This window comes from Mus musculus, chromosome 6 (genome assembly GCF_000001635.26).
Source record: "Mus musculus strain C57BL/6J chromosome 6, GRCm38.p6 C57BL/6J".
Classification (NCBI taxonomy): Eukaryota; Metazoa; Chordata; class Mammalia; order Rodentia; family Muridae; genus Mus; species Mus musculus.
In genome coordinates, this window is record NC_000072.6 from 41685831 (window position 1) to 41711410 (window position 25580).

Genomic DNA, 25580 nt, shown 5'->3' on the forward strand with positions numbered 1-25580 from the left:
CTGCTTTGCCAGTGTCCATGAAGCTTGCTTGGTACTTTTCCCTCTTATCCTTCCTGACTTCTAGGACTAGAACATACCAGGAAAGAGGCATCAAAAGATGTCAGAGTGTACTGTGGAGATGTGGACTAAGTTGTTGCTTCAGAAGTGTAAGCACCTGTGTTTGAACACTTAGAATACACTTAAAGCTAGATGCAGTAGTCCACATAACTAGTATCATCACTCTTACAGAGTGAGGCAGACGGACAGGATGTGGAGAGAGGAGAGTCCCTAGAAGCTGGATTTGCAGTGTATACACACTGGGATGTATACCTGTGCCAAAACAAGGTAGATGGCAAGGACTATAATACCCAACGTTGTCCCCTAACCTCCATACCTAAGCTATAGCACACATGGGCTCACAAGTGCCCAGACTGAGTATTTGCACGCACACACGCACACACACACACACACACACACACACACACACACACACACACACTGAACAATAAGAGAGATAGCAAAAGCTAAATACACGCTTTTATTTGGGAACAGAAAGAAGAGAGAGATTTATTTTGACTTCAAGGATGGACTCACAAGCAGCCCATGCATTTACATCAGTCTCTTTGGTAGCCAAGTTTTACCAGAGCTTGCAGCGGGCAGAGGGATTCAGAAGGGTCCCACGTGGACAATGAAAATGTTTGGCAAAATCTGGAGTATTGCTCAGGGGCCCATGGACTCGAAGGCTTGGAGGACTGTGAGGGTCCTGAGGGTCTTGTGAGCTCAGCCCCCTACACATTACCTGAGGAAGAAGATGGCCCAAAAGGGTAAGGAGTAGAGAAAGTCCCATAGGGTGATAGGGATGGGTTAGATACAGGATTAGGAGATCTTAGGCAGAACAAAGAGGAAGAAGGGCAGGGAACTCAGGAGAAACATGGCTAATATATCACATGTAAATCATTCAATATGGCACTAGCCATGTAGGAGGACAATTGGTTATATATCATTACCGTTTATAATGACCAAAGGGAGGGCTAGTAGTGGAGTTATGTAAGTGAACCACTAGTGTATTGGAAAATTGTAGTCCATGCCTGCTGAAAGAGCACAAGGTCCTTAAAGGAGGGATACCAATTTGAGACCAGCCCCCTGGACTGAGGTCTCTGAGTAGTGTGGTCATATGTTCAGCCTGTTATTGGCTCCTTTTAAAATATCCTATTTCTTAAACATGAGGGGAAAAGAAAGAAAGGAAGAAAAGAAAGAAAGAAAGAAAGAAAGAAAGAAAAGAGAGAGAGAGAGAGAGAGAGAGAGGGAGGGAGGGAGGGAGGAAGGAAGGAAGGAAGGAAGGAAGGAAGGAAGGAAGGAAGACAGACAGACAGACAGACAGACAGACAGACAGAAAGAAAGAAAGAAAGAAAGAAAGAAAGAAAGAAAGAAAGAGAGAAAGAGAAAACAGGCTTATGTTATAGACAGACTTGTGGAGAGTCTTTTTCTCTTGGGGATGGGATGGGGAGACAGTTTTAGGATATGGTTAAAGAACCTGTAAACATCTAAAGGTGGTTCCAAAGCAACAAATGATAAGCAATAAAAGTGGGGATTCATAGTGTTAGACTTGCAAGTATGGAACAGTGTAGCAGGGGGCAAACATTCTTTTAGCAACAGTGATAGGGTCCTTAACTGATATAAAGCAAGTATAGAGAAAGATGATAGATGTTTACCTGGGCATAGCTTCGGAAGAAAAGTTGATAGGGGCTAAGATCCAGGTTGGGCAGGGTCAACTCCCCAGTGTGCTCTACTATCCTCTTGCTATATGCCTAAATAAGGGTATGGGATGAAAATTTCTTTTAGGCTTCAAATCTGTAGACATTTAGAAGTCAGACACCAGCTACATAGCATGGTACTCTAATAAGTTCCTAATCCTGCTTATTCAACTCTGCACTGATGTTGTGATCTAAGCCAAGAAGAAATAGTACTCACTGAAAGACCTACAGATGTCTTAGTAGGTGGGGGATCTACAGCGTAGGAAGAGGGTCCCAAGTTGCCATCTGTTCAATGGGAATGTGAAGGGCAGAAAGCTATGCAACCACATTTCTGTGAGGGATAGTGGAAGAGAAAATGGAAAGACAGGGACCTCAGCACACCTGGAATGCAATGGCTACGCCTCCTATGTCTGCAGCATTTTCCAGGAGTGTGTGAGAACCATTGAACGAGGATATGCTAGGCAAAGGGAAGGCAGCATAATGGCGCTCCAGGCATAGAAGTGCTTCTTGTAGGACATGGGTGTCACAGGCTGGGCAGCCCCCAGGGAGTACTGTTAAAGATGAAACAAGACAATGAATTGGTGAAGGTCATTGGAATATAAGGGATATCGTAGACTAACCTGGCTGCCAGGAACATGGAACATTTTGCAAACTATCCATCCTCTAGCCTTTGAATAGCTTTCACCTTCCTTTTGGACCTCCTTTATTGTCCTCCCTGGTGATCCCTCTGGCCCTACCTTCCATTGACTCATTACTCACAGAGTTGGTAGAAGATATGCAACAATTCATGGGCCATGATGCTGCCAGCAGCGCCAAAGTTCACAGCTCTAAAGAGATGAGATCTGGTTTTACTTGCAAAATCCTTCAAAAGTATTTACTCCAATTTTCCAACTCCTAGTCTCATCCATCCTAACACCTGTTAATCCCTCTTGAGATCTCCCACCAAAAGACTCACCTTCAGAGAACGATCCATACCTGGGGTAGCCAGGGTGGAAGAATGGAGGTTGGAGAAGACCAGCAGGGAAGACCACCATATGGTCAGATATTGAATAGTAAGCATTGACCTCCCAGGGAGATTTCTGCCATCTGTGTGAAGAATACACACAAACAGCTCTATCATTTACTGTCTATGCAAGGCAATGCAGTCTCTCCCAACCATCGTCATGGCTTTGTTTCTGTTATCACTGTCCTCAGCCCATCTCTAGGATGAGGTATCTTGTTCTCATACCTGTGGTAGGGAAAGGGCTGCAAGAAGCTCTGGACATTTCTGGCCCGGAGGGATCGTACACAGCTCAGGAAAGATTGAAGGAAACTAGGACCAAGTTGTATCTGGAGAAGAGGCAGCAGGTCATTTGATGCACAGAAATGTATACAGATAGATGGTACTGGGAACGTGTACACCTAAACAGGTAATCCCTGGTATACATGCCACTGCACCCTGTAATATCACCTCACATTTGCCCAAAGTTCACATGCATCATCATGCAGATAAACATAGACACATCACAGAATGCATGTGTGTACATGTGAGCATATATACATGAAAGCTCTAGAAAGTTTCAATATTTTGCTTATAAGATCCATCTAGCATGGTGGTAAAGAAGAGGTTGGCTCAGAATTGGCCACAGAAAATAGATTGCTTTGCAGACTCAGTTGCATCAGAGGAGTAAGAAACCAAGGGCATAAGGGACACTGAGATGAACAAAGACCCACATCATTATATTCCTGTGTGGCTATGTCAGGCTTCACGGCCCGTTTTGGTGCCCCCATCTCCACCTGCAGTTGGGCAAGCTGGAAAGAGACACAGAAATTTGTAAGTTGCCAGAATTCCCTCATAAATCCTCATGAGCTATTAATACTGTCACTCAGATATGTGATCTTTACCACCTTCTCTTTCTTCTATCCCCATTTCTTCACCCAGTAATCAACTACCTCTTAAATGGCTTCAAGTTGGCGTGTAATCATGCTGGCATTACCTTGTTCAAGGCCTCTTTCTGGGTCTCCTCACTTATCCAGGAAAGCTTTTTGAGGCGTATGATGACAGCATCCTTTATCTCAGCAAATAATTCCATGGCCTATGGAATGTGGTCAGGAAAAGGAAAAAAAGGGTAAGAATTAGTCTGTCCCTGGTCCTTCAGTATTCTGTAAAGAGACCTTGACCCTACTGGACTCCAAAGCTGTCAGAGAAAGGGGAAGGGCTCACAAGAAGGTTTCTTCCCCAGATTACCACAAATATCCAAAGTACAATGATTTGTGCGGTTACTAGGACAGTGTCAGTCTCAGAGAAGGTAAATAGTTGCTCCAAGAAGCGACCACACCAGTGCTTTGGCCATTGTGATGGCAGAGATTGATGGGTGCTCTCATTTGGGTCCAGCAACTCTCCCAGAAAAGCATAGAGCATGGGGAACTACTGTTTCCGGCTCTGTTTTCAGGACTTTTGTCTTCATACCCTCCCACTTAAGTCATACTTCTTCTCTTCTAAGTTCCTTAGCTTCCCAGCCAGTTGCAGTCTCCACAGCGATATGGCCTGAACTTTATACCTCCTTAATTTGCAATTACTCATTGTCTTATGTACATTCTTTCCAGGTGGAAGGAATTGGGTGACAGTTTCAGAAATGACTCTGGCTTCAGACTGAGCAGGTTCAAATTTTGACTGCTATTTGGTGACTCCATGAAGTTAAATAACTCATTTGACTACTCTTGGTTCAATCCCCTCTTCCATTAAATCAGGAAAATAATTGTAATTAAACATATTTCATGTAAAATGCTTATATGTTTCCCACTCATTCAGAAGTTGCTTGTTTGTTCTCTATAAGATTACATCATCCTGTGCTTACGGTATATCATATGTTGTTCAAAACTCTTAGACAAACATAGAGATAGCCTTAAAGGTCAAGGAGTTTGTTTGTTTGTTTTTCTTTTTCCTTTTATGGTTGAAGAAACACAATACCAGGAATGTCCAGTGAGGTGTTTAAATTAATTCATGCTGGGAATACTTTGTGTCCTGTGCCTAAATTGCACTTGCCAAAGGGATTGAGCAGGACCTAGGTTATCTCTTAGTTAACTTTCTTTTTTACCTGATTTCTGCTTTGCACACCACAAAGAAGTATACACTTCACAGAATAGGGCAAGGTGTATTGGGTGGAAAGGGTAGAGGGTTGCAGGCAGGGGTAAGCTCTCACATACAGCACTTTGAATGCTTGGGCCAAAAGCTTCACGAACAAACAGAGCTGCCAGAGTAGGCTCAAAGAAGGCTCCCGTCTGTTCCACACACTTCATCCATCGAGGGTAGGCTGGCTGCAAAAATATATCGGAGTGAGTAAGATCTGTTTAGGCCTCTGTTTTTATCACATTCCAATGCCAGTCATCCCAAAGGATGTTTTCTTTGATAAATTTAAAAAAATATATATTTCCAAGGGATAGGAAAACAACTCAGGCACTAAAGTGTCTGCCACACAAGTACAAAGACCTAAATAATGGACCCCAGAACCAACATAAAAAGTCAGGTCTGACAGTCCATACCTTTGGTAGGATGGAGAAACTGATTGGCTGCCATTCAGCCTATCTGAACCAATGAGTTTTAGGATTAGTGAGAAAACTGCCCCCAAAACTAAAGGTGAAGAGTGATAAAAAGACAGATACCTGATGAGGTCTCCATTTGCACACACAACTGCATATATGACATAGACATGCATACACTATACATGTAGACAACAACATATACATACACACACACACCTACACACACACACACACACACACTTTTTTTTATCATTTTCTCTCTCAATACATACTATTGCTCAGTAGAAAGAGGCTTCCCTTCTCTCTCAGAACCCAGTCTTGTTGCCTATTGGTACAAAAGCAAGGCCCCTAGGAGGCATACCTATGAGGAATATAAGGCTCCTGGGAAAGGGAAGAAGAGTCTCCAATCCTGAGATTGGGTCCAATCTACCACTCAGATAGCCCAGGAGTTCCACCATACACTCCTTCCTCCCAGACCTCCATTCCTAACTTTAAACCAATGAGAGAAACTCTTTTTTTTCTACAGCACCCACACCCAGTCTCAAAGGCTGTGTATCATATGGTAGAACCCTATAAATGAGTAAATGAGGGCTTCAGGTGATGCAATGTTTCCCATTAAAAACTGAGGACCAAATATGTCAAAATAATATAAAATGTAACAATTTAAAGGGCTCATTTAACTGGGATACAAGGCAGACTAGGAGCTACAAACACAGATAAGAACCTGCTTGCTATAAACAAAGAATTGGGCCCCCAGTAACATAACAGAGTCCCATATAAAAAGCACAGGACACAGAGAGGCTACAGCAAACTGGAGTATGAATTAAGCAGAAATGACCAGCTCCTCAAATAAGTCTGTTTGCTTACACAAATGCACAATGCATATATGTTCACAGACTGTAAATCTATCAGAATGTTTCCTCCTAATTTTTCAATGTAAATTACTCCAAACACCAATGAATCTTGTCTGTAGAATAAATTTGTCCTTAAAGACCCCTACAATCCTGCCCTTACACATAATATCCAGCATTTACAAATGTCAGCTATTAACTTAAATCCATGTACTTTAGGTAGACCAGCTGTACAAACAAGAGAAACGCCTGTTCTACCTTTCTCACAGGCTTGAAGATCAGGTGACATAATTCCTTAAAAGCACTCTGTTTATTCTAACTTTCCAGGGAATTTGATTAGCATTACTCAGTACATCCCATTTCCATGCTGATGGCATTTTCTTAACATCAGGAAAGGATCTGGAAACATTGCAAATCACATACTAGTAGAGGAGATAAAGAAATTGATGTGGAATGATGGTGCAATATGAGTGGACTCTTGTCTGATTCAACCATAACTAAATGTCACAAGAATGACTCATGGTTAATTTGACCATTCTGCCCTGCCTATGGATAATCATAACTGCTATTTTTCTTGCATTCCTTTTCTCCATATGATATTTTGCCTTTGTTCTAATATCACCCAGCACACATAGCTTATTCTCTCTCTCTCTCTCTCTCTCTCTCTCTCTCTCTCTCTCTCTCTCTCTCTCTCTCTCTTTCTCCTGAACTATAAATACTCAAAACATGGACACTTGTGTATTTGGTCCACTGGTACATAATGGGTGTCATAGAAACATGTTTGTGCAGTTGGCACACAACAAATATTATCACATACTCCACATGCAGTGAGTGATGGCACATACCTGCAATGCTAGCAGTTGAAGGGCAGAGGCAGGAGAATTAGAAGTTCTAAGCTATCATGGTGAGACTCTGCCTCAAAAAATTTTGAAAAAAATATCACATAAATGAATACATGAATCTGTAGCTAAATCCTGTAACCTGACCTAATACTTTTCTACCAAGATCTTGACAGTTTTGTTGATTATGAGCTTTTGTGTAAAATTTGCAGATAACTTAGAATCCGAGAAGAAAGGTAACTGAAAAGACTTGTTTAAACAAAAATTTCAATTGTCTAAATAAATTGTGTTGTTGGGCTGAATAATAAATAGTTCTCATTGTACAGAGATAAATGTGAAATCTTGCTTCCATTGTCCCAATTCTAGTTTCACGAGTTTCATAATAAAAATAGGCATTTCCATTGATCATGTTCTCAAAATTAACTAACAAAAAAGGGTCAGATTTGACACTTCTTGATTTTTCAAAATAAGAATATACATTAGAATTCCCCAGAGAAATCAGAAGGCTAATAAACATTGTCTGGACCTAAAAAAAAAAAAAAATCAAGTCTAGAATCTGGTACTGCCACTGACTCCTCGCTTCCTCTTTATCTACAAGTCAGGAAATTCCACAACTCATGTTCTTGAAACACGCTCTTTTAAAACATAAATCAGATAATTTCTATAAATTTTCTGCTTCATGAAAAGAAAGGCCAGTATCTTTATAATGACTCTCTAGACCTCCTTTTCTCTGAGTTTTACTTCCGAGCTATCCTATTTGCTTATTCAGTTATCTATCTGTCACCCTGGATATACTTCAGCCGTAGCACTGGGCCTTACATGCAGAATCCCATTATTTTTCTCTGCCAGAGTTAGGAGGACGACCACACGTGCTACACCAATTTTTACCTAGTCTCTTCCATGCATTTTTCTTGGGAAATAAGGCCAGGCAATATCTTCCATGATCTAAATATTGCTTCAGTTTTATCTGTTACTAAGAGTTCCTACTGATATTCAACCCTCTCTGATCACCCTGTTTTAGGAGCCATCAAGGGTATCTATTGTCTAAATTGTATTCTTTAGTAGCACAGCTCTGTCTTTTATGTACCAAGACCATCAAGTATTAGCAGCAAAAACTATGTGGAACCTAAAGCCAAATATACTCAACCATCTTGTCATTTATAAAAGAGTTTGCTAGCCCAATGCTGTAGAACTCATATATTTCTCAGTCTGGCCTGGTGTGTTAAGATATAGGTTCATGGGGCTAGAGCGATGGTTCAGCAGTTAAGAGCACTGCTGGTGCTCTTCAAGAGGGCTTAGATTTGAATCCTAGCACCCACAAGATAGTTCATAACTGTAACTCCATCTCCAGGGGTCCTGATAGCCTCCCACAGACATACCATACATGCAGGCAAAATGCCAATGGACAGGAAGTAAAATTAAATAAATAATTTTTTAAAAGATATAGATTCGTGAGCCAAACAGATTTATTTTGGATCCTGATTCTTCACTTAAGAGCAATGATATGTTAGGGGAGGTTGTCATTCTTTTACCTGTTTCTGAACATGGGACCTAAAACCTTGTGCATTTCTGGGAGGATTAAATAATATGTTTAGTGAGTGGGATACATGGATGACTGACTAACTTTAAGCCTTATTAGATGGTGTAACATTATTGCTCTGTGTCACTTTTTGTTAGTTCAGAAAGGTGACACAGCTTTTCCAAGGCCATACTTTATTTTCATAATTCTATACCCCAGTAAAAAGGATGGTGATTACAGGCTTTGTAAGCCTTTCACATTCTTTAAGCATGAGTCTCTGTTTTGACATGTTTATACCTTCTAAGACATGACCTCATGCCACAGTCTTGGTATTTACAGGAAGCTATTTTTATTTTTTCCAGGAAGTTTGCAGCTAAGGTTTCGCTCTGCTTCATCTGATCAAGAGATAGGTTGCATAGTAGCTTCTTGTGACTCTACCCCTCACTGAGTGACCATCCTAGTGGATAATGGTCTAAGATACAATGAAAAACCATACTGACCTTGAAGCCAGACAGTCAGAGAAGATCCCTGCTCTAACTTATTACTATAGTCAGGTTCCTGAAGACTCATATATTTGTTAATCCATTTCTAAAGTAAACATAAAATGAGCTTGATGTGGTAGAGCACACGTTTCTCCTCTGTTGGGAGACAGAGACAGGCAGATCTCTGTGAGTTCTAAGCCAACATCATCTACACGGTGACCTCCAATGCAGCCACAGCTACATAGTGAGACTATCTCTAAAAGACCCAAAGGATAAATAAATTAAAAACCATATAAAGATATTATGCTAGATCATACAAATTTGAGAATTAGATCAATAAATGAAATTATCTAGGCCTTTAATACCATAAATAATCAATGTCTATGTGTCAGCCTCAACAAAAAAAAATTTCTTTATAAATTTGAGGAGGGGGAAATTAATTAGTGCACATGTAGAGTTCAGAAGACCACCTCAGGTGCCACGCTTCCTTTTCCACTGTACTTGAGTTGAGACTGGATTTCTTTGATTTGCCATTGTATATACCAGGCTATTGGGGCCCTGAATGTCCAGGGGCTCTCTTGTCTCCACTCCATCTTGTAGTAGAACCACTGGGACTACAGACCACACCATTGCAATTTTCTTCAAACTAGAGACTCAAACTCAAGGCCTCTCCCCTGAGTGGCAAGCACTTTAGTCACTAAGCCATCTTCCCAGAATTGAACAGAGATTTTAAGATAGCTTTTAAAGTAGAGAACTTATCCATAGATTAACAAGAGTAAAGGTTATTTTCTTTCAAGGCAGACCATAACGGAAGGCCTTCACTGAGGTAAGGATGTGCCTCATGCTCTAGACGTTTCCACTTGGATTTGAAAAGGTCTGACACAAGATGCCAAGGAACTCTGACTGAAGATCTCTATCATATGATGCATCTGACCGGTTAACTGCTTCTACACACTTCTTATATACCCTACTCAGATATGTGAAGAGCTGACCAAGCATACCCCTTTGTAACTAAACAATTTCATAGGATCAGGGGTAAACTCTGTGATGCACATTTAAACACTGCCAAATACTGTTCTTTACAATAAATCTTTTTTTTTTTGATTTTCTCTTAAAACACTGTGTTTTATTTTCATGTTTCATCAGAAATGGGGGAAATCTTTTAAAGTAGAGAAAAACCCAAGAATTTTTAAAAAACAAAATCTGGGTCAATTTTCCATTTTCTTAATGTGCCTTCCATTTACCCAGTCACCATTTTCCTATCAGATCAGTACAATCCTCTGGGACCTGTAGATTTCTTCACAATAAATCTTAAGCTTTAGGGTCAGGTCTTCAAACCATAGAGTCCAGGAAAACAGAACATTGCTTAAGAGTAATGGTAAAGGTCTCCTGGGCATATATCCAGAAGATGTCCCAACCAGTAAGAAGGACACATGCTCCACTATGTTCATAGCAGCCTTATTAATAATAGCCAGAAGCTGGAAAGAACCCAGATGCCCCTCAACAGAGGAATGGATACAGAAAATGTGGTACATTTACACAACGGAGTACTACTCAGCTATTAAAAACAATGAATTTATGAAATTCCTAGGCAAATGGATGGACCTGGAGGGCATCATTCTGAGTGAGGTAACCCAATCACAAAGGAACTCACACAATATGTACTCACTGATAAGTGGATATTAGCCCAGAAACTTAGAATACCCAAGATATAAGATACAATTTGCTAAACGCATGAAACTCAAGAAGAACGAAGACCAAAGTGTGGACACTTTGCCCCTTCTTAGAATTGGGAACAAAACACCCATGGAAGGAGTTACAGAGATAAAATTTGGAGCTGTGACGAAAGGATGGACCATCTAGTGATTGCCATATGCAGGGATCCATCCCATAATCAGCTTCCAAACGCTGACACCATTGCATACACTCAAAAGATTTTGCTGAAAGGACCCAGATATAGCTGTCTCTTGTGAGACTAGTCCGGGGCCTAGCAAACACATAAGGGGATGCTCACAGTCAGCTATTGGATGGATTACAGGGACCCCAATGGAGGAGCTAGAGAAAATACCCAAGGATCTAAAGGGATCTGCAAACCTATAGGAGGAACAACATTATGAACTAACCAGTACCCCGGAGCTCTTGTCTCTAGCTGCATATGTATCAAAAGATGGCCTAGTAGGCCATCACTGGAAAGAGAGGCCCATTGGACTTGCAAACTTTATATGCCCCGGTACAGGGGAATGCCAGGGCCAAAAAGTGGGAGTGGGTGGGTAGGGGAGTGGGTATGGGGGACTTTTGGGATAGCATTGGAAATGTAAATGAGGAAAATACCTAATAAAAATATTTAAAAAAAGAGTTATGGTAAAGGAAGGGTTCTTTCTTAATTTTACTTTTATGCCAGAACTCTAATGTTCAGTCAAAGGCCACAGAAGTAGCCAGTTAGTATCTTGATTCTAAAGATATACTCTGACTTCCTATCTTGCCTACATCCACGGTGTGGCACCTCTCCTCCTATGCCTTTTTACCTCAATAATTATCCCAATAGAGAAAATACATCGCCTTCTCTCCTCACCAGGGGTGGTCGTTCTTTCAGTTTCCGTAGTTCCTGGATCAGTTCTCTGCGTGCCTCCTGGAATTTAGTGTCCAGTGCTGGTGAAAGGGTATCCACCAGCCCCAAGATCATGTAGCTCTGTATACTCTCCCTGTAGATACAAAATTCCCAACCCAAAGCTAAAACTCCTAAACATGCTCATATGAATAATCCCTTCAACAAACTACTGTGGTACACTTGTACATAGCCCCTTCTCCTCTGTATTTATACAAAAGTAACTGCTATATAAGCAAAACCATCAAGAATAAAGTCTTTATTGATTTGGCTTTTGGGAGTGACAGAGGAATGGTGGAAAGAGGCTCTCTTCTGAAGTTACTGGGAGAGGACTTGATTCATCTGTTTTCACACCCAGGAAACCTCAGCTCATCTAAAGGCAGATTTCTAAGTATAACAAACTGGGTTTGTGGATTACCTTCATCCTGCTGATATCTCTATCTCTCTCTCTCTATCATCTCTATCTCCATCATCTCTATCTCTCTATCTCTATCTCTATCTCTATCTCTATCTCTATCTCTATCTCTATCTATCTCTATCTATCTCTCTATATCCATGTCTTTGCCTCCCTATAAAGGATTTCTAGACAGTGGTGCCACTAGGGTGCTATAGAGATGACTTACTTTCATACCCTTCAGAGTTGGGCTTTTCTGCATTTCAAAGAGTGCACAAACTCTGTAAAGGATGATGGTACATTCCTGGTAGACACCTCATCTATCTCAACCTTATATCCTTGATGTGTCACATGGTTATCACATCCCAAAGCCTTACATAATTCTTGATTTTTATGTTTCCTTCTGTGCCACCCACCCTATCTTTTTGTGTCTCTCCATGTCACAGGTGCCTTCCACTCACGGTGCCCCTGATACCTCATTCGCATCCCATCCCCAATATCTGTCCAACTCCACCTGGTCAAACCTGTGATTCAGCAGCCCTTCTTCTACAAGTTGTGACATGTTTCTCAAGTAGTCTAGGTCATGGACCACGAGGGTCTGGGAGGAATTCAGTGACATCGGTGTGAATATTGCTTGTAAACAGGATAACCAGTCGATGGCTGGGGCCATTTCCTTAGAGAAAAGACACAAAACTAAAGAGGAGGACAACAAAAGGAATAGGAAGGAGAGGGAATAGGATATGCTAGAGGAAGTATTGAGACTAGAGTTAAGAACAAACTGAAATGAAGGGAAGGGGGCAACAAGATGGCAGTGGTTACAGGTACTTGCCACCAAGCCTGACTACCTGACTTCAGTCTCCTAGCCTATATGGTAGAAGGCAAAAATCCAAATCCCAAAAATTGTTCTCTGGCTTTCATCTTCACACCTAGTCACATTTCTGCCTAAAGTCCCACAGAAAGAATAAATGAATAAGCAAATAAATAAATAAACAAACAAATAATTGCATCTGAAAAGTAAAGGAATTAACACAGTAGAAGAAAGAAGATTAAAAAAAGATAAAAGTTTGAGAGACCATCAAGCACAGAGTCCCCAGACCCTCAGTTTTTGGCACCTGCAGTTCGTCAATAGTAACCACATGAAAGAGCTTGTCCTGTGCCTGCTGCTGCTGCTGTGGCCTCAGAAACTGGAACAGCCGGGAGGTAAAGACGATGGACCAGGAGGCATGCTGTTGTGCTTCCTGTGGGTTACTCCCCAGTAATGTTCCCAGCCTATTCAGGTATGTCACATATTCCCGTAGGATCTAGAGGAGGGGAATCTTAGTCACAAAAACTAGTAGGCTTTCACTTGGAGGGCAAGGGGGCAAGGTGCATGTTGTGTGGCATCTTACCTGAGCATAGACCTTCTGTTCCTGCTCTTGCTGGAGAAGAATGTCAAACTCCGGCTGGTCTATCTGGACACAAGAGAGACTGGAGAGAAGTGGGCACATAGGGGGTAGAGCGAGTAGGCATGGGAAGGTAGGAGAGGTACCATGGAAGGTGGGAAGATGAGAATAAAGAGATGAAAGAGAAGATACCGTACTAAGAGAGACAGTGACTGGTAAAAGTCTATGCATTCAAATGTTGAGCTTCTCAACAACAGAAGAATACAGATTTGTTTAGCCAGTATAGATCTAGAGTCAAGGATGTGAGACACCCATGTCAGGTATACTAATTAAAGCATATTCAAACTCAGTAACAAAATGTGTTTTTAATACATATTTGTAAAACACAATTAATACAGAGAATTCATCATGAATAAAACATCAAACTTTGCTTATCATGCTTTTACTTTTTACAATAAATTCTGCAGTGTTCTGTGCTTGTGGCATGGTTCTGCAGTAGAGTAGTTGCCTATTACAGATGAGGCCTGAGAGCCAATCTCAAGCACCAAATGTCACAATGTACTTTAACCTATTTTAAAATTGTAATTATTTTTTTTAGAGACCCACAGTAGTTTTGTTTCATTTCGAGAAAGCAGTATATCTTTAGAATTACAAATAAATGCAAATCTGATAGTTTGTTCACCATAGACTTTGCATTAATTTATATTTTGAAAATTATTCATATTTAAATACATTTATACTGATACTATGTGTAGAGGACCTGTTAAACTTTGCACCCTAAGCAAGTACTGTACCCTAATTTACATTTGATTCTTTGTTTTCAAGTTTTGCTTTCTCTCTTTTGATTTCGATATTCTACTCCTATTCCAATATCCCAATCCCACTGGCCTCTATCCTTTTCTTATATCTTGAAAAAAAAATGTCTTTCTATTACACTGAGCTCCACTAATAATCTCTGTGCATTCTTACATTGTGTGTGTGTGTGTGTGTGTGTAGCTGTAAGTTTTCAATGGCTCTACTCTGTCTGTGAGGGAATCTCTGAAATCCTTAGTTCCTTTCTCCGATCGCTCCTCCCTTTATCCTTGTAATGCCACCCATGGTGGTCCATCTTCTTTCTCTGTAATTCCTAGTACTCTTCTGTTCCTCCTGCTTCAGCTTCTTATGGGCTCCTCTGCATTCCACTCTAATAGAGCTAAGCTTACTGTAAGAGCCTAGCTACTTACTCTAAGGCAGACTGGAGCTAACTAAGTGACTCAGTGTTTCCTCCATCTCCTTTATTTATTTTTAACTACAGAAACCTTGGAAAGTCTCTGGGACCATCAACAATGTGTTTAAACTGACCATATTCTCACGCTCGACTCATTTTCCATTGGCTATTATGCATCAAATTCAAATACGTTAACTTAGATTAAATATGTTAACAGCTGCTTCAAGTTGCCTCCAGAACTGATTCCACTTGAATTCTACATAGATCCATGGTAATATCTGAAAGGCTTCAGTAGCTCCTCTCTTTTTCTATATGTTAATATTTACCAATTCTTCTTGACTTTCTGGGCCAATAATCACCAAGCCCAGTCTCATATTTTCCTTCCCACTTTTCTTCCCATTCAAAGTCCAGGCCAGCTTCTCACTGATCGTGTGCCGAGGCCACAACATTCCAAGTGTTCTCCTTAACTCAGAATTTCCCTGTAACCCCTTTATGGTGTCTTTTAGTTTCATTTTGTCACCTGTATAATTAGCCATGTCCCAAAGCTGCATTGATGGCTTCCTATCTAAATTTGTCCTTAACCACTTCAGATTTTAGTTAATCCTACCAAACCATAATAGTTAAATTTATGAATGCACATGTTAAAGCCGAATCTTAGAATACCACATACTGATGGCCATGTCTTCTGGATTAATTATTCTGTACAAAGATGTGGAATTCAGATACAACTATAGAACACTCCAGTGTTTACCACAGGAGTGATGGCTCCTTTATTTATTTATTTATTTATTTATTTATTTATTTATAAACTCATCCAACACCTCGCAGTGCTCACTAGTTGTTGAGAAGAACTCCAGTCTGTTGAGGGCACAGACTTTCCGCTTACTTAATGCTGAGAGAATCTAATGGATGACAGAGAGACTTAGAACAAATTGTATCTAGCATGTCAGGGAAGACTTACTGAAAGAGACTTCCAGTGGAAACACATAGGAGCCCTCTAGGATTGTTACAGGCAAGAAAGCAGCATGAGCAAAGAGAAGACGAATATTTTTGACACTACATGTGAGTCAGCAGAAAACAGAGTATAAAGGACAGAAGGAATGCAGCAAGAGATAAGGATAGAGGTCAGATCACAAACTTAAAATTCTTTGTTAAGGAATAGGGGCCATATCTTGATGACTGAGTGATCCATTAAAATGATAGGCTCTTGGCTATCAAGTTTAGAAAGATGCCTTAGGGAAAATAAAGAGAAAATAAGAGAAGAGGCATTTTGGAGACAGGATAAATGAAGGGTCCAGAAGAAATCAGTATTTGCAATAAAGAAAGCTGAAAACTTACTTCACTCTTCAAAGTGCTGGCTCTGCTCGAGCTTTTCCTCTACCTGGTGGCCCTGATCATTGTAGTACTAATTTTCCCTTACGGAAGGGCTGCTCCCTACATTGTACACGTATCTTATCTCCCAGTCTGAGATCTCTTTTGTAAGTAGTGATAGATAGACTAGAGTTCCAGACTCAGGTGCAACTGTGGTTTTGCCCGTTTATCCCTCACCTGGATGATTGGTGTATGTGGAGGGGCTGGATGAGGTCGTAGATAGGCTCGGAAGAATGGAAAGTGGCCATACTGACTCATCAGAAGCCTCAGATTTTGGTTGAAGTCCAAGGACGTCCAGTTGCCAGTGATGTTCCAGCCTCCAAGCTTCAAAGAAGAGAGACAAACCTGAACCTTGGGACCATGAGATCAATACCCAACTGTGTGCATCTTCCCCTTCTTCTTATCCATAAGCTCCTTTTTTTTTTTCCTGAGCGCCTTGCTGCTTCTAACATTTCTCCTTTCTCCAAGTCTTGATTCTTCAGAGTAGTTTCATTTATACCTCCCTCACAGAACTTGGAATCTCTAAGAAAGAACCCTATAGTCTATAAAATCTTGGCAACCCTCAAGCATGCGTTCATTGTTCATATGAATGACTTAGAAAGTTGACACCCCAATTTTCCTCACCTCTTCAATAATTTGTATGAGTGGACCAGACCCTGAAGCTTCAATGGCATCTGTGTCCATGCAGGAGTTATAAAATTGGAAGGCTTTCTCCTCTCCAGATCCTAGGTGCCAGGACCCTGGGGCCTCTAGAAAGGAACCATAGGAGAATGCAATGAGTGGATACTGTTACAGGGACAAACAGGAGATGGCTACCTCATGGGGACGTTGAGAAGACTTTCCCTTAGGGAAATAGAAGAGGATCAAGCTCAAATAAATAAGGGGAGCTCCCAGTTTTTATGGGTTCAGCTTGACAGCAGGATAGATGAGCAAAGAGAAGGAGTGGAGACAAAAAGATAATGAAGACAACAAAGAAAACACAGAAAGGGAAGCAAGAAAGAAAACGGGTGGAAAAAAAGAAAAAGATTCAAATAGTAAGTAGGATGTGAATAAAGGAGAATGGGTAGGAGTGGAAGGCAAGAAGGAAGTTTTCTAGACTTGTGCACAGTTTAGAACTATCAAGATCATATGAGACTCAGTTTTGTACTTGCTCAGACTCTGCCAATGTGTCCTCACCCAACAGTCTCCACAGTCGGCTCTTGTTCTCTTCTGTAAGTGCTTGGAAAGAGTCACTGGTCCCATTGGCTTTTTCACAGGCAAAGCTGAAAAAGTCAGTGCAGGGGGCCACGCTTCTGTTTCCAGAGGCCAGGTAATGGTCCAGGAGCTCCATACACACAGGTGTCTCACATGGACCTGTGAAAGAAAAGCTCAGAGCTAGGTAAGAAGAACAAAGTGAACAAGGGCTCCCCCCAGGGGCTGGCAAAGGACTTTTAGTGAGGTGCATAGGAGGGACAGACCTTAGGACTTGTTGCCTGCTGTGTGTTGGATTCAGAGAGAAAGCAGTCTAGATCCCCAGGGACCATGAAGATAGGGGCAAGTTTGGCATGGGGCAGGAGTATTAGAGGTAGGGACCAAGGCATATGACAGAGGGCTGCCTGGGTCAGGGGTGTTCCATGATCTTACAAGGACCACAGTTCCGGAAGATGTAAAACCAAAGCATAGAAGAACCAAGGAGCAGGCCACAGAGCAGGACAGCTAGCAGCACCCATCTGGCTCTTGTCAACTGTCTGCTCCATTCAGTGGGAAGCCTCTCTTCTGGAGAACTCTAGTCAGGGAACCAAGAGGGGGAAAAGAAAAACATCACAAAGAAGTTTGGGAGGATAGAGAGGACAAGATTATAAGGAGAAGGGGGTAAAAGGGTTAGTGTTATTGTTCCTTTGTATAGAGGCAATTCTGTTTATTCTCCTTAAAAGCCAGCCTTTCTTAGATCTTTAGTACAGATTGCATTCATTTGATGAAAGGATCAAACAGGATTTTCAGGACTTTAGAAAAAGAAGATATCAGTGTGATGGCAGAGGCCACTTACCTCCTGGCTCCAGGGAGGTCCCATTGTGCTGCTCTGGCTCTGTCCCCTCAGCTTTCCCCCTTTTTGTCCTTCTCCTCCTGAAGTGACTAGAGGAAGGAGGAGGGCAAAGAATCTGGTTCCAAAAGGAAGGATATATTAAAGATAGAATTGTCATGCCACTCTGGCCCTCCTCCCCACATTTTCATCTTAAGGCCATTTCCCGAATGAAGCACTTCTTGGGTGTTCCAGTTTCCCCACCTTCCCCCATTAACTGCCTTGCTTGTCCCTTCTATTCTGGAGGCTTCAGACTCCCTCCTCTCTAGCACTTGTTGGGGAGACACAATATTTGCACATAGCCACCCTAACCCCCAACTAGGCTCTGTCTCCAGAAGGGGATGTTTCTCAAGAACACTTGCCATCTGTCTCTGCTCCTCTCTGGCTCCCAGAATCCTCTCTGGTTTTGTTTCAGCTGCTGTATCTAAAGCATTCAGAAAATGACCTCCCTTTTGCCCCTAGTCCCAGTGGCCCTGGAGAAGGGGCAACTCTTCCACTCTCTCTGTCCCCAAATGTGTACTGTTGGCCTCTGGGTGGAGCCTGCTTATCAGTGAGGGAACACTCAGGCCTCACCTCCTCTTTTATCTTAGTTTCTCAGGGGAGAGAGGGAGGAGCTCACTCAACAAGCAATCTTGCCCTGCGTCTGCTCCTTGTGTTTGGCTCTGTAACTTTGTTCATAATGTCTCTTTATTTCTTGAATATCCTTTTCTCCTCTCCTCTCTTTTTTGATTGAAATCTCCCAGATTCTTTAGTTCCTGAGTCAAATGGCACTTGCCAGGGAGAGCTCAGCATCCCATTAAACACTGTTCCCAAGCATGCTTCATTGCTTGTCCTTGTGAGCCATGGCCCTGTTGGTTGTAGTCAGAGCCACACATTAAAAAGATCACCCAAGTAGCAGACCCCAATCTGCTAATTATTAGCTTTGTAACAATAAACAAGCCACTTGTACTCTCAGAAAGGTAAGCAAGTTTTATCATCTGGAAAATGAAGGTAATAGTTTCCCATGCCTGCCTCACAGGGTCTCATATCTGCTGGAAAAGAATGAAGCCCTTATGAGACTCTTTCTTTACTCTGCACTATATTATGACAATGTGATCCTCATCTCCTTATCGGTTGAGAATGTTTTACGGTAGGTACAGTATTTCTTTTTCTTCTTAATCTACAAAGATGTTTCATAAATGTTAGTCAGAATGGATGAAATTTTAAAGCCCAAATCCTGCTTTCCACATCACACTGAGCCCCCGTTAGCAGTCGCAGCAAAGCACACACATTTCTGTTCTCTATATTCTCATCATAGGCAAAATGAGATGTATTAAGATAGTCAAGCTAATGGTATGTATCAGCAGTTTGAATTCACTGGGAGGGGCATGGATGCAGCAGGGTGGCTATGCAATTTGAAAAGTAAGGCAAAGCTAGAGTGTCACTTGGGACAAGTGTCATGAAGGAAGGTCTAAACTTAATGCCATATAAAGCAAGATATTGGGAACAATGAGCCCCTTGAGGGAACGTGTGACAAAATAAAATAATATTTGAGAAAGAACTGTGTGATACTGTGATTTGGAAAGATTGAAACAAAAACTCCAGAAGGTAGTGGCTACCCTGCCAGTGTGCTATGATGAAGCAAGATCTGGCCTAAGCTGATGGCAAATGAAACGAACATGTAGTAAAGATTTCACAGGAAAATAGTCATGGAATCTGATTTTAGGGCTAGGAAATTGTAAAGGGGTCACAGATCGGCTTTGTTGTTGTCTTGGATGGCTAGAAGAATGGTGAGGCCAGAAACAGAAATGGGATTTTGGTTAAGGGTGGGAATGAAGATCAGATTAAGGGAAAATTGATGCTTCATAATATCAGGAGACCAGAGTCTGGGACCCAGCAAGATGGGCCCCATAGGCAACACCTTGTGTGCAAGCCTGAAAACCTGAATTCAATCCCCAGAGCCCATGGCAGAAGGAGAGAACTCATTACCAAAGGTTGCCCTCTTGGGGCCAGAGGAATATTTCAGTGGTTAAGCAAACATACTTGAAGAGGACCTGACTTCAGTTCCCAGCACCCATATTGGGTGACTTCCAATTCCCTATAACACTGGCAGCAGGGAATCTGACACTCACTTGTAGCCTTCATGGACACATGCACTTGCATGTGGAGCACGCACACACACACACACACACACACACACACACACATTAAAGAGTCTATTCTGCTATTCTGCTCTGGAATATACTAAGGTGTGTTCCTTTCTCAGTAAGTCTAAGGCTCTCTATCCATGAGTACTCTGACTTTCACTCCATTCATTTTCTCCCTTATTTTGTGGCAGCCAACCCCTTAGTTGACAATTCTCTAGGAAAATGATGATAAGGACATTTCAGAGTGTATGAGTGTAAGCTAGCTTCCGGTGCCCTTGGTGACATCATGGTCCTGATCCATGAGAGTAACTTGAGGAAGCAGTGGGCTCTGTGACATTAGCCCTGTGAACAACCTCCATAGTCTGCGCTTAGCTTCTCCCCTTGTTGGTGAAATTGACCCAGTAATCTTAATGATACGGTAACTATGACGATAGAAACTGGAGTTGACCCTCCTTACCAATATGCTCAGGATGGTAAAGTAACCACTATTCCTGGAGTTGCTTAGGAGTGAGGCCTCCTTATCTGCCCTGTCCTGCTATGGGTGAGTCATCACCACCACAGCCATGCCCAATACACTCACGGAGCTGGGCAGTGAGAAGAGAGAACCGAACACACACTTCATGCAGCAGTCTTCTTTCTCTCCACAGACAGTGCTGCCCAATGACGATAATTCCTCTCTACCATTTATTCTAATTCAAAGATCATTTCCCTGGAGACATATGAACAGAAGTAGCACTTACGATAAAAGTACTACAAGCAATCTACAGAGTACATGCCATGGGTGAACAGTGTGTAGTTCCCATTCATCTGTATAGCTCTATCAATGTTCATAGCAGTTCTATGGGAAGAGATAAGAGGTATTAATAACTTGATTTTCTTTCAGATGAAAGTGAAGGTATATAGAAGTACTGTAAGCTTGTCCAACTGTTGTAAAATCAACAACTAATCAGGTCTGAGAATTGAACCAAAACCTTAACAATTGAGCTTCTCTGGCATTAGACATGCTTTAGTAAGTATTTTAGTCAAAATTTTGTTTTGTTTTTATGCATTGATTGGGTGTGAAGGTGGTAATCTGTTATTCTCCAAAATTTGGTTTCCCATGCTCATAATCTGACATAGGGCATAGGGTATGCTGGGCAAGTTTTCAAACACTAATCTATATGCTAGCTATATTCTTCAATTTATTTTTATGTGTATGTATTGTATATGCACATGTTCATATATGTGCATGTATTCACACATGTCAAAATATGTATTGAATCCAGAGGTCAATATCATGTGCCTTTCTCTCTTTCCTCCTTTTTATTTTTTGATACTGAATTTGGAGCTTACCAGTTTAGCAATACTAGCTGGTCACTGAGTTCTAGTGAGCCTCCTATCTGTGTTGAGGACTAGAACTCAGCTCTTTATACTAGTGCAGAAAGCCAACTTTTGTTTTTTTAATCTCTAATGTGATCTCTAGTTCTCAAGTATGCCCTCCACTGAGGAGTGAATAGAGAGTCTTAAACCTGTCAAAAGGGACCTGGGTCTCCTTGTCTTCTTGCCAAAGTCCTCAGCACTGCTAGAGGCATCAGGACTAATTACAATCCATTCAGAATCAGGTCTATTATATCTTTGTGAATAGCTTCTCAATTATCAATGTATTTAGATGATCTCAGAATCTCCACTGCTGTGTGCACATGAGTGCCACAGTATGGACATAATTGTTCTTCACTTTTGAAACCTTAAGTACTGTAGACTGTAGCTTATTATGGATCAACAACAAAGATACTGTTTTCAGAAGATAAAACTGAATATTCAAGAAGATAAATTAAATATCCTAATCTCTGTCTGTCTGTCTCATTCTGTCTGTCTGTTTTATTCTCTCTCTCTCTCTCTCTCTCTCTCTCTCTCTCTCTCTCTCTCTCTCTCTCTCTGTGTGTGTGTGTGTGTGTGTGTGTGTGTGTGTGTGTTTGTATATTTGCTTTGGGACAGGGTCTCACTAATGTAGATATGATATTATGCCTGGCTGGCAGAAAGTATTTTGTGAAATCACTTAACTGGCAAAATTTAAATATTTTAATTTTCACAAGCATTTTATTTTATAAATACATTATTAGAGTAACATTACATGTAGGCATCCATATTCAATTAAATGAGCAATTGCATTTAAAATATAATTAACTAGATTTGATAGCACATGTGTGACTCTAATCCCAGAACTCAGATAGTGAAGACAGGAAAATTGTGAGTTAAAAATACAGCCTTGTCTAGTGAGTCTCTGCCCTTACCTCCACCCCACCTCTCCACACATATATGTGTGTGTATTTGTGTGTATAATGTGGGCATATATGTGTATATACACACATGCTTATATATGTGCATATATATGTGTGTGTCTGTATATATGTGTATATATTTGAATGTACATAGATATATTTATGTGCATTAATATATAGTAATATATATGTAAATATATTATGGTAAATGTATAAGTAATTAATATATTTAAGAACATTCAGTTTTATTTTCTAAAGACTATGTTCATATATTTCTATGTTCATATATATATATATCCAATATATACACCCAAATATATACATGAGAGAAACAGATGGACAGACAGAGAGAACGAATGGGAGTTTATTCTTTGATATGGCAAAACATTAAGAGTAATTCTCAAAAAGTGAAAATTTGAAGTATGTACAGAGACAAATATGATAAGGAAGATCCTTGCTCTACTTTATACTTTAATCCATGTCACCTCTTTTTCTTTCTCAATCCAGTAGATAAGACAGTACTCTGGATACATACAATTCTAATAACTTTTGTCAATTTAACATGTGTGTATGTATGATGTGTGAGTAATTTGTTTGTATACATGTTTGTGCATGTAAACTTGAGCATATGTATGTCATGGCATGCATAAAAAGTTCAGAGGACATTCTTGGGTTGGTCATTCTCTTCCAACTTATTTGAGACAGCATCTCTTGTTGACTGGGTCATACAGGAGACCAGGTGACCCACTAGCTTCTAAGGAATCTCCAATGTTTACTCTCCCCTTTCACTGTAGATATGCTCTGTACCATATCCATCTTCTTGATACATTGTCTGAAAACCCAAAACTCTAGTCCTCATGCATGCGAAGTCCTTTATCCACTGAGCCATCTCTTCAGCAATATTTTAATATTGACCTTTGACAGTGCTATTTATTCCTGGCTCTGCTTCAGACACTTGTTTCTATCCTCTCTTATGCCTTTAGCACAGGCTCAGTCACACCCTCACATGGAACATGAACACTTTGGAGTTCCATTTGCAGCTTTATTTGCATGTATTTAGATCCTTCACGTCTGGAAAACTAAGATAAAGTCCTATATTCAGGTTCAGACTCCTAAGTCTATTATTTTCATTATTAAGTAATTAATTATATTTCTGAGGCAGGATCTTGCTATGCAGCCTGGTCTAACCTTTAACTCTAAATCTTCTTGCCTTCGCCTTTTGAATGTTAAGATTATAGAGATAGGACACTATGCCCAGCTTAATTTAATTTATTTGTTTTAATATTTTAATGACTTGAGAATTTTATACATTGCATTTTGAATGTTTTTATCCCACTTCACTATCTCCTCCCAGCTTTACACCCCAATTTCATGCCTACCTAACATTGTGTACTTTTCTAATAAATTCTAAATCCCTTTAGTGTTTTCCATATACTTTTAGGTATGTGGACTTCCACTGAGGCAAGAGCTACAGCCTTAAGGAAAACTGGTCTTCATCTTCAACCAGCTATTGATTGCCTGTGAGGAATAGGACTTTGTGTTTACCTCCACACATCATAGTGGGATTTCATCTGGCTTGGTGTTACACAAGCCTTAACCAAGCTGTCACAACCACTGTGAATTCACGTATGTAGCCACTCTATTTTGTCTGGAAATTGCTGTTTCCCTGAGGTTATTCACTGTCTCAGGCTCTTACTGTGTTTGAGCCTCATCTTCTGTAATGATCCCAGTGCTCTGGGAGGAAAGATGAGATATGGATCTCCCATTTAGGACTGTGCACTCTGTAGTCTCCTATGATCAGTTGTGGGTATCTATGTTAATCATCATCCACTACAAAATGAAATTTTTTTATTGGTTATTTTATTTATTTACATTTTCAATGTTATCTCCCTTCCTAGTTTCCCCTCCGCAAACCCCCTATCATATCCTCCTCCCCAGTGCTTCTATGAGGGTGCTCCCCACCCACCCACTCCTGCCTCACCAGTTCCTTATGCTGGGGCATTGAACCTTCATAGGACCAAGGGCCTCCCCTCCCATTGATGCCAGATAAGGCCATCCTCTGCCACATATGCAGCTGGAACCATGGGTTCCTTCATGTGTACTCTTTGGTTGGTGGTCTAGTCCTTGGGAGCTCTGAGGGGTCTGGTTGTTTGATATTGTTATTCTTATGGGCTTGAAAACCCCTTCAGCTCCTTCTGCCCTCCCCCTAACTCCTCCATTGGGGTCCCCATGCTCAGTCCAATATTTGGCTGCAAGCATCCATATCTATATTGGTTAGGCTCTGGCAGAGCCTCTCAGGAGACAGCTATTATCAGGCTCCTGCCAGCAAGCACTTCTCGGCTTCAGCAATTGTGTCTGCATTTGGTGGCTGCATATGGGATGAATCCCTAGGTTGGACAGTCTCTGCTCCACTCTTTGTCCCTGTATTTCCTTTAGACAGGAGCCATTCTGTGTTAAAATTTTTGAGGTGGGTGGTTGACCCATATGATGAGATTTGAGAGATACCAACTATTAACATTGTATACATTTATTGTGAATAAAATGCTTAGAAATATTTGTACACTGAAATAGTTGAATGAGGTAGATTAACATATATAGTACCTCATGCATTTTTTTCCTTGGTTGGGGATTATTTTTTTCTTGATTTGTCTCTGTTCTTCTCCCTTTTAATTAGTTTATTCTTTGTTAATTTCATATGGGTGTATAACACACTCTAGTCACGGTTACCCATCTATCTTCTTTATTCTCCCTCCCGTCTCTGTAAATTCATTCTCTTCCAACCAAGTTTTATTTGGGATTTTTCTTTCTTTCTTTCTTTCTTCCTTTCTTTCTTTCTTTCTTTCTTTCTTTCTTTCTTTCTTTCTTTCTTTCTTTCTTTCTTTCTTTCTTTCTTTCTTTCTTTTTTGCCTTTTGTTTGTTTGTTCGTATGTTTTGTTGTCCATTTGGCTTAACCACAGTCATCCCTGTGGCCATGGCTGTGGATGTATCCACTGGAGCACAAGGAACTCACCAGTTGTATTGCTGAAGCCATTATGTTCTTCTGCACAGCAGCTATAGATTGTCAATAGCTCTTCTGGGTCAGATTGGATCCCACGGACTGATCTCCCATCAATGACTGCATGTTTATGGGATTGTAGACTTGGTGAAACAACCAGTAAATTGCAACGTTTGTGAACTCATGAGTGTCACAAATTTGTCATGGCTATAAGACAGCATTTCAAGATTCCTCTCC

At 40.9% G+C, this 25580-nt stretch overlaps 1 protein-coding gene and 1 long non-coding RNA gene across 11 annotated transcripts; one reads left to right on the top strand and one right to left on the bottom strand.

Moving 5' to 3' along the window:
- Positions 1 to 498: 498 nt before the first annotated feature.
- On the bottom strand, positions 499 to 18504 carry Kel (Kell blood group). Of its 10 annotated transcripts, XR_001785127.1 has the most exons (20): positions 18327 to 18504; positions 17932 to 18043; positions 17529 to 17670; positions 17082 to 17258; positions 16530 to 16654; positions 16083 to 16229; positions 13334 to 13396; positions 13058 to 13246; positions 12470 to 12618; positions 11519 to 11648; positions 4920 to 5030; positions 3710 to 3808; positions 3447 to 3524; positions 2962 to 3062; positions 2709 to 2819; positions 2493 to 2560; positions 2115 to 2284; positions 1951 to 2018; positions 1692 to 1787; positions 499 to 778 (listed from the first exon to the last, which is right to left on the bottom strand). XR_001785127.1 is itself a non-coding variant. In XM_006506057.4 (19 exons), the coding sequence occupies exons 2-19, from the start codon at positions 17953 to 17955 to the stop codon at positions 617 to 619; spliced, it is 2142 nt and encodes a 713-aa protein (XP_006506120.1). In that variant the 5' UTR covers positions 17956 to 18017; positions 18327 to 18492; the 3' UTR covers positions 499 to 616. The 10 variants fall into 10 exon arrangements, 7 of the variants coding, with proteins under 7 accessions (XP_006506120.1, XP_006506122.1, XP_006506121.1 ...); XR_377447.3 differs by lacking the exon at positions 1951 to 2018 and having other exon boundaries at positions 2689 to 2819; XM_006506057.4 differs by lacking the exon at positions 1951 to 2018 and having other exon boundaries at positions 17932 to 18017; positions 18327 to 18492.
- A 1852-nt stretch (positions 18505 to 20356) lies between these two features.
- Positions 20357 to 24310, top strand: Gm38796. Its single transcript, XR_869008.1, has 3 exons — positions 20357 to 20878; positions 20974 to 21099; positions 23790 to 24310. It is a non-coding gene; the product is annotated as a predicted gene, 38796 (long non-coding RNA).
- The last annotated feature ends 1270 nt before the right edge of the window (positions 24311 to 25580 follow it).